The sequence below is a fragment of the Rana temporaria genome, chromosome 12 (genome assembly GCF_905171775.1).
Source record: "Rana temporaria chromosome 12, aRanTem1.1, whole genome shotgun sequence".
Lineage (NCBI taxonomy): Eukaryota > Metazoa > Chordata > Amphibia > Anura > Ranidae > Rana > Rana temporaria.
In genome coordinates, this window is record NC_053500.1 from 134,886,650 (window position 1) to 134,896,147 (window position 9,498).

The window sequence follows — 9,498 nt, forward strand, 5'->3', positions numbered from 1 at the left end:
GGACTGATACTGAGCATTTGCGCAAGTATTTTTACTCGCGCAAATGCTCTCGATGCCTGACCCGAGAGGGGGTGGAGAGCAGAGCAGTCCTTGTATGGAGGAGAGCTGCTGCCTAGTCCCCTAAGACAAAGCCAAGTCCCCCCCCCCCCCTGACGCTGCCGACATCTAGTTAATTTGCGCTTGGAACACAACAGCTTTCATTTGAATAGCTATGTGTTCCGCGCCTCGTCATGTATAGACACTCCCCCTTGCCCAGAAACTTTGATAGACAGATCACCTGTCCCAGGATTGGACGGGTGATCTGTCTATCAAAGTGCCTGGGCAAGGGGGAGTGTCTATACATGACGAGGCATAGCGGGGAACACACAGCTATTCAAATGAAAGCTGTTATGTTCCCCCCCCCCCGCGCTAATCTAAATGGCGGCGGGGGTGGGGGGGACTTTTTCTTTTAGGGGACACAACCCTACATACTTGTATATCAACGCAAATAATGGAAACTCAAATGATTAGTTCCACAACCATTTATTATAAAAAGATTGTAGCCATGTGATAAGTTGTGTAACCATAAGTCCATCCACAAGGGGATTAGAAGTAAAATCCTGCAGCAGCTACAGAGTAGAAGAGGCTCCTCTAAGGCCCCTTTCACACAATCTGACCGTTCAAGTCTGCCTGTCAGTTTTGACAGGCGGACCTGAATGGCCACTCCATGCAGTCCAATGGAGCGTCAGATGTCAGTGGAGACATGTCCACTGACATCCAATCCGCCAAAATCAGACGTATGGTGATACGTCCCCATCCGTTCATGGCAGATCGGGTGAGATCTGATAAACTGACATGCTGTCCGTTTATTTTTTTCATCAAATCTCTCCATAGGAGACAGCGGCGCGCTGCACAAGCCCCTCCCCACACAGTTATCTGCACGATAAACGATCAAAGTGGCAGTTCCGCCGTTTGATTGTTCTTGTAGGCAGCGGGAGGTGACGTCCCCCTCCCGGTGCTTCTCCGGGCTATTTTTTCACAATCTCTTGCTTGTAAGCCTGGAGGAGAGATGTGAGGTCTTATTGACCCCACGTCTCTCCATAAAGAGGACCTGTCACAGTGATTCCTATTACAAGGGATGTTTACATTTGTAATAGGAATAAAAGTGATAAAAAAATGTAAAAAAACACAATGCCCCGGTAGCTCGTGCGCAGAAGCAAACACGCATGCAAGTCCCGCCCACATATGTAAACACCATTCAAACCCCACAAGTGAGGTATGGTCGCGTGCGTTAAAGCGTGTGCAATAACAATTCTATCACTAGACGTGTGTGTGTGTCCGGTTGTAAAGTGATTAATAAAACTATAATCCTAAGTTTACTTGCATTTCGGCAACTTGGTCTTGACATCTTGTAGATGCTAATATACTTGTTATATTTTTAGATGGTTGATTATAATGGAGAGCGAACACTAGATGGATTAACAAAGTTCTTGGAAAGCGGAGGACAGGAAGGAGCAGCAACGGAGGAGGTGAGGCAACCTTAACAAATGCCTACTAAGGCAATTTTTTGTACACTAAAATATATACTTGATACTGTACAGTAATTTTTATCAAAATGCATATCTTCTAAAAACTGACTGTCGGCTGCTTGCAATGCCTCTTGGCACTTGTTGGTCTGCAACAGCTGGAGGGTTACAGGTTGAGCGCCCATGGTCTGATCTGTGCTCAGCCATTCAAAGAAAGTGAGGTGCTGTCCATGAATATGGGACTTCCTCTGGCTGAATCAGTTTGGGCCATCGGTTGGGATTGACTGGCTATCGGGAGTATCCTGATAGGCTGCCCTCTGATTCCTCTTGTACCAAATTGTAATGTAACTAATGTCTGCCTTTATATAGCGCTGTGCAAATTGTTGGCGCTATATAATCTGCATGCTGGCTGGTGTGCCCTGTACATGCCGTGTGCCCATCTGGGGGTACAACTCTTGCATACAAATTTCAATAGTGCTTAGATTTAGTTGTGCCATACAGTTCTAATCATGCTTAAAGCGGATCTCCACCGAAAAAAAATATTAAAGCCAGCAGCTACAAATACTGCAGCTGCTGACTTAATATTAGGACACTTACCTGTCCTGGAGTCCAGCGCTGTCTGCAGCAGAGGACGAGCGGTCACTCTGCTGCCCCCACCGCCATCCTCGGTGGGGGAATCTAAGTGCAACGCTCTGGCTTCACTGCTTGATTCCCTACGGTGCATGCACGAGTCGCGCAGCGCCGTCCTCACTGGTCCCTGTTGTGTTCTGGGAGCCGAGTGTTTCACAAAACAGGGTGGGGGCGGGAAGTGACGCACTACCCACAGTGGGTGCAAATGCCTGTCTTTGAAAGGTATCTGCAACCCCCCCCCCCCCCCCCAAAGGTGTCAAATGTGACACCGGAGGTGGGGAGGGTTCCGATGAGCGGAAGTTCCACTCTAAGATGAAGCTCCGCTTTAACACAAAAAAATGTATGGTTCTTGCTGTTCATGTAGGGGGGTTACACATAAGACTTTATTTTTTATTTATTATATCTTTATTTTATATTATGAGCCATGTAACAAATGCACCTTTTGCCTCGTAGGATTTGGAGGACTTGGAAGAAGCCGATGAGCCTGAATTAGAAGATGAAGATGATGACCAACACAAAAAAGATGAATTATAAAAGATAAAGAAAGATTGAAACTGCAACAGCCAGAAGACACTAAGAGTGGAGGGGGAGGAATGATGTCTGGGAATGTATTACGTTGTTGGAGCTCTGAAAAGCAGCCAGGGAAAATGCCATCAGTCTGTACGTTTTTCTTGTTTTGGGTAAAGGGAGCTTGAGGTTATTTTTTTATATGGTTGTCATTTTTTTTTTTTTCACTGTGATGCGTTATTTTTTTTTTTTAACACTTTCAGTAATCTGCCCTAATGTAAAGTTTGGCACTTGTTGCTGCTTCCTGTATTGTGTTGTCCTGTCTTTTATGTTTTTATTGTGAATGACTTACTCTAGATGGAAAGAACCATTGCATGGCTGGTGTCCTTAAGGGCTGTCATCTTCCTCCTTGTCTTGGCCACTCTTAGATTAGATGCGATTTAAAAGCTGTAATTGCAGTAATGGGTCTCGAACAGCAACTTTCCAGCATCTCTTTATCACATTGCCCTCCAGTGGCTTTCAGTATTTCATGCAGAGTACAGTCTCCCTGGACTGATGGCTCCCAATGGACGGCAGTCCCTCCAGTGACACGCAGCCCTGTATTGCAGTTATGTCCTGCCCGTCAGGACCCAGCCTCTGAGATTGCAACATATGACACTTTTTTTTTTGTTTTGTCACGTCACACGGGCAATTTTGAACATTTAATTCTGAAAGCATTCCATCATATTTAATTTGGGACGTGTTGGCCAAATAAATAATTTTAATAAAGTGTGTGGTTATCTTTTTCTACTTCTAAAATTTGAATGGAAAGTCCTATAAGCTGCGATTGCTGGTGAACACTAGAGCCATTCAGGGCATGGATTTCTTCTATAAACCATAGAGCAGGGAATATGCAGTTGGCGCACCGCCAGCTGTTGCAAAACTACAAGGGGTGTCATGCCTCTGGGTGTCATGCCTCTGGGTGTCATGCCTCTGGGTGTCATGCCTCTGGGTGTCATGCCTCTGGGTGTCATGCCTCTGGGTGTCATGCCTCTGGGTGTCATGCCTCTGGGTGTCATGCCTCTTGCATATCCCTGCCCATAGAGCCTTGTGAACAGTTTGGTTGTTGGACAACTAAGTGTCTGCTTTTTGTCAAAAGGGTGTGTGCCAGGATCTTGTCTTGCATACCAACGTTACACAATTTTCGTGCCACAAACATAGTAATGTACTACAATGAATTTCAGCTCTTGAGCGCCACCCTTTTGGCCTCTTCTGCCAATTTTGTGGGGTTTTAGCATTGATTTCAATTATGAGGTGTACTGACCATACAAAAAATCTGACATGGGAGCCTTTGTCCGCCAAACATTTACTAGCCTGATCAATATTTGTTAGCCATAAATTGGGGAAAACAATTGTTTAACCACTTGCCTACATGGCACTTTCACCCCCTTTTCTGCCCATTTTTCAGCGCTGTCGCATTATGAATGACAATTGCACAGTCATGCAACAATGTACCCAAATTACATTTTTACCCCCCCCCCAATAGAGCTTTATTTCGGTGGTATTTGATCACCTCTGCGGTTTTTATTTATTGCGCTAAAAACAAGAGGGACAATTTTGAAAACACTTTTTTTTTTTTTTGCTATAATCAATTTGAACAAATTTTTCCTCAATTTAGGCTAATATGTATTGTATATATTTCTGGTAAACAATCGCAATAAGCATGTATTGATTTGCGCAAATTTTATAGCGGCTACAAAATAGGGGATAGTTTTATAGCATTTTTATCTTTACTAGTAATGGCAGCGAGCAGCAATTTTTTATGGTGACTGCAATATTGCGGCGGACACTTGACACATTATTGTAACCATTCGCATTTATACAGCGATACCTGCTATAAAAACATTTATTACTGTAAAAATATGACTGTCAGGGGTTAACACTAGGGACAATCAAGGGTTAATGTGTTCCTGGGAGTGATTCTTACTGTGGGGGAGGTGACTGATGGTGTGTCTCTATGTACAAGGGACAGGCCATAGGTCTCGTCTGCCTGACAGTGATGCGGCGCATGCCCTAGTGGCTTTGAAAGGCATGACGTCCGTCCAGAACAATGGGGTCTTCCTCCGGCTGTCATTTTACGGCAGGTGGTGGCCAAGAGGTTAAAGGGGCATACCAACAGTAAGGATTTAGGATGGACAATCCCTTTCCAACAAGCAACCCGTGTACAAGGCTTTAAGCATCGTACACGCAGTCAAATTTTCTGACAGGAATTGTGACAGGCCGTTGCCAGAAAATATGACTGTTTGATCTGTCAGATAATTGTTGGATTGTCCAACAAATGTTGGATAGCATGCTTTCAAATTTTCCAACAACAAATGTGTCATGTTGGTTTTTTCCAATTGTGTGTACAAGTCTGTCGGCAAAAAAAAAGTACAAACATGCATGCTTACCAAACCGCAGCATTGGCAGAAATTGACCAAAGGGTGGTGCTAAAGAGCTAAACCTAGTTTGATGGCCAACGATTCTTTGCTGTTTGTATGCAATACAAGTTCTCGGCCAATGCCCTTCGGACAAAAGTCCTACGCTTTGTCCAATAAAAATCCGATCGTGTGTACGAGGCTTTCCCCTCTGATTTTTCATTTAACTCCATTAGATGTCGGGTGAATGTAGCGATACACATCTGCTGTGGCGTAACCACTTCCCGCCCGGTCAATAGGCAATTGACGTCTGGGAAGTGGTTGTGAAATCCTGACTGGACATCTATTGACGTCCTGCAGGATTTCATGCCGGCGTGTGCCAGTGGGGGTGCGCAGTGATCGGTGATGCGGGGGTGTCAGTCTGACACCCTGCATCTCTGGCGCAGGCTCTTTACCACGTGATCAATCACGGCTGATTACGATGTAAACGGGAAGAGCCGTTGATCGGCTCTCTCTCACTCGCGTCTTGACAGTCGCAAGGAGAGCCGATCGGCGGCTCTCCTGACACGGGAGGTTTGCGCTGATTGTTTATAAACAATCAGCGCAGCCCTCCCTCAGATGCCACCATTGGACCACCAGGGAATGCCCAATAGAGCAAAAAACACAATTGGTGCCCACAAATGGGCACTGACTGGTAACAGGGGCACTGGCTAAAATGATGCCCAGCAATGCCATTAGTGTCCATCAGTGCCACCTCTTAGTGCCCATAATTGAAGAAGAAAACTTACCTATTATTTACAAAAAAATTAACAAAATAAATGATTTTTTTTTTCAAAAATGACTTTTAGTTGTGCTAAAAATCGCAGAGGTGATTAAATACCACCAAAAGAAAGCTGTTTTTTTGTGACTGTGACATTATGGTGGACACTTCGGACAATTTTGGGACCATTGTCACAGCAAAAAATGCATTTAAATTGCATTGTTTATTGTGAAAATGACAGTTGCAGTTTGGGAGTTAACCACAGGGGGCACTTTAGGAGTTATGCTTCACCTAGTGTGTTTACAACTGTAGGGGGTGTGGCTGTAGGTCTGATGTCGTCGATCGTGTCTACCTATAAAAGGGATCACTCGATCGATGCAGCCGCCACAGTGAAGCACGGGGAAGCCGTGTTTACATACGGCTCACCCCGTTCTTCAGCTCTGGGGACCCCTTACCCTGTGCTGGTGATGGAAAGCAAAAAGTGTGGGCGTCTGAAGGAGGGCTGCTGAATGCTGAGACCAGTGGCACTGGAGAGGGTGCTGCAAAGGTGGAGAATCTGTAGAAAGTGTTCTGTCATCCTCTCTGCTTACTGCTAAGGCAGGATCTGGCAGAGGCGTTCTGTCCTCCTTTCTGCTACCAACTGCTAAGACAAGGTTGGGCGGAGAAGAGGGGGTGCCGCAGCTGCAGGAGAGGTGCAAGGGCCACATGAATTGGCTTGGTGGGCTAGATTTTTTTTTGCCTGTGGGCCTTGTGTTTGACACAAGCTCCATAAAGACACGGACAAGTGAGATTGGGGTGGAGGAACTTGACTGGCCTGCAGAGTCCTGACTTCAACCCGATAGAACACCTTTGGGATGAATTAGAGTGCAGACCGTGAGCCAGGTCATCTTATCTAACATCAGTACCTGACCTCACAAATGCTCTTCTGGAAGAACGGTCAAACATTCCCATAGACACACTCCTAAACCTTGTGGACGGCCTTCCCAGAAGAGTTGAAGCTGTTATAGCTGCAAAGGGCGGGGCCAACTCAATATTGAACCCTACGGACTAAAGTCTCGTACGCACGGTACGATTGTTGGCAGGGGTTTGTCCTAAAATCTGACTGTTAGAACACTCCTTCTGACAATTGTTGATCAACAGATTCAGATACATTGCAGTATCTGCCGGCGCAACGTATGTCAGATAAGTTACGCCGCCGTAACTTTGGGCGCAAGTTCCGTATGCAGAAAGAACTTGCGCCCTTAGTTATGGAGGGCGTAACGTATGTGTGGCGGCGTAAGCCCGCCTAATTCAAATGGGGATGTTGTGGGCGTGTTTTATTTAAATTTAAGATGACCCTGCGTATTTTACGTTTTTTTTGTGAACGGCGCATGCGCCGTTCGTGAAAGAATCCCAGTGCGCATGCTCGAAAATTACGCCGCAAAGCCTCATTGGTTTTGACGTGAACGTAACTTACGCAAAGCCCTATTCGCGAACGACTTGCGCAAACGCCGTAAAATTTTAAAAACTCGGCGCGGGAACGACGTCCATAAAGTTACCCCTGCTATATGAGGCGTAGCTAATGTTCAGTATGGATCAATGCCACCCATGAGTGCCCATCAGTGCTGCATACCAGTGCTGCCTATCAGTGCCACCTCATCGGTGCCCGTAATCAAAGTAGAAAACTTACTTCTTTACAAAAAAATTAACAGAAAAAAATAAAAACTACATTTTTTTTTCCAAATTTTCTGTCTTTTTTTAGTTTTTGCGCAAAAAAAAAATTGCAGAGGTGATCAAATACCACCAAAAGAAAGCTCTATTTGTGGGAACAAAATGATAAAAAAAAATTGTTTGGGTACAGTGTAGCATGACCGCGCAATTGTCATTCAAAGTGCGACAGCGCTGAAAGCTGAAAATTGGCTTGGGCAGGAAGGTGCGCAAGTGCCCGGTATGGAAGTGGTTAAATCACAAAAAAATAAAAAAAACCCAGAGGTGAAAAAATAATGATAAAAATGTTATGTTGTGTTGCATGACCGCGCAATCGTCAGGTAAAATAGCGGTGCTGAATAGCAAAAAAATGGTCTGGCCATGAAGGGGGTAAAACCTTTCCGGAGGTCAAGTGGCATACCACTGGTATAATCCACTTGGGTATGGCGTCGGATACTCCTCCATAGAAATGTGACCTCTGCTTCCATGTCATTCTGCAGTTGCTGAGGTCACTGGTCTCCTACGTCAGCATCTTGTCTAGTCAGGAACCCTTGGGGGTAGATATGGTCAACACAATCTCAAGTCATTAACCACTTGCTTACTGGGCACATAAACCCCCTTCGTTCCCAGGCGAAATCTCAGCGTCCGGCACTGCGTCGCTTTAACTGACAATTGCGCGGTCGTGCGACGTGGCTCCCAAACAAAATTGGCGTCCTTTTTTCCCCACAAATAGAGCTTTCTTTTGGTGGTATTTGATCACCTCTGCGGTTTTTATTTTTTGCGCTATAAACAAAAAAAGAGCGACAATTAAAAAAAAATATATATTTTTTTTTACTTGTTGCTATAATAAATATCCCAATTTTTTTTTTAAAAAACTCTTTTTTTTCTCAGTTAAGGCCGATACGTATTTTTCGACGTATTTTTGTAAAAAAAAAAAAAAAATCGCAATAAGCGACTGGTTTGCGCAAAAGTTATAGCGCCTACAAAATGGGGAACAGAATTATGATTTTTTTTATTATTTTTTTTTTTACTAGTAATGGCGGCGATCTGCGATTTTTATTGGGACTGGGATATTGCGGCGGACGTATCGGACACTTTTTACACAAATTTGGCGCCATTCACATTTATACAGCGATCAGTGCTATAAAAATGCACGAATTACTGTATAAATGTGACTGGCAGTGAAGGGGTTAACACTAGGGGGTGAGGAAGGGGTTAACTGTGTAGCCTGGGTGTGTTCTAACTGTGTGGGGGGAGGGGCTGACTGGGGGAGGTGACTGATGCTGTGTCTCTATGTACAAGAGACACAGATCGGTCTCCTCTCTCGCTGACAGGACGTGGAGCTCTGTGTTTACACACAGAGCTCCACGTCCCTGCTGTCACCTGCCGTGTCACCGACGATCGCGTGTACCCGGCGGACATCGCGGCCGCCAGGTACAAGCATCGGGTCTTCGGCGATGCGCCGGGACAGTTTTTACTCGCCGCGCGCCACCCAGTGGCGCGCGCGGGTAATGCACATAAAAGGCCGTGTTTAAACGCCCACTTGGCACTTGAGAGCCGCGCTGCGGACGTATTTTGTCTATAGCGCGGATCTCAAGTGGTTAAAGGATACACAATTTTGCCAAAAGTATTGGGACGCCTGCCTTCACCCACATGGGGCCGGATTCAGATACGAGATACGACGTCGTATCTCTGAGTGCGGGCCGTCGTATCTATGCGCCTGATTCAGAGAATCAGTTACGCATAGATTTCCCTAAGATCCGACCGGCGTAAGTGTCTTACGCCGTCGTATCTTAGGCTGCATATTTACGCTGGCCGCTAGGTGGCGCTTCCGTATAGTTACGCGAGGAATATGCTAATTAGGTATTTACGCCGATTCAGAAACGTACGTCCGGCCGGCGCATTTTTTTTACGTCGTTTACGTTAGGCTTTTTCCGGCGTAAAGTTACCCCTGCTATATGAGGCGTAGCTAATGTTCAGTATGGACGTCGTTCCCGCGCCAAGTTTTTAAAAT

The 9,498-nt window shown here is 45.5% G+C and overlaps 1 protein-coding gene across 2 annotated transcripts in view; it reads left to right on the top strand.

Annotated features, from left to right (window-relative positions):
• P4HB (prolyl 4-hydroxylase subunit beta) overlaps positions 1–3,411 on the top strand; it is a 28,584-nt gene extending 25,173 nt beyond the window's left edge. The window contains exons 10-11 of one of the 2 annotated variants that reach the window (XM_040330815.1): positions 1,422–1,505; positions 2,589–3,411. In XM_040330815.1, the coding sequence (XP_040186749.1) occupies positions 1,422–1,505; positions 2,589–2,669 (165 nt within the window). In that variant the 3' untranslated portion in view covers positions 2,670–3,411. Of the gene's footprint in view, positions 1–1,421; positions 1,509–2,588 lie in introns of both variants that reach the window. The other variant, XM_040330814.1, reaches the window with a different exon arrangement.
• Positions 3,412–9,498: the final 6,087 nt, after the last annotated feature.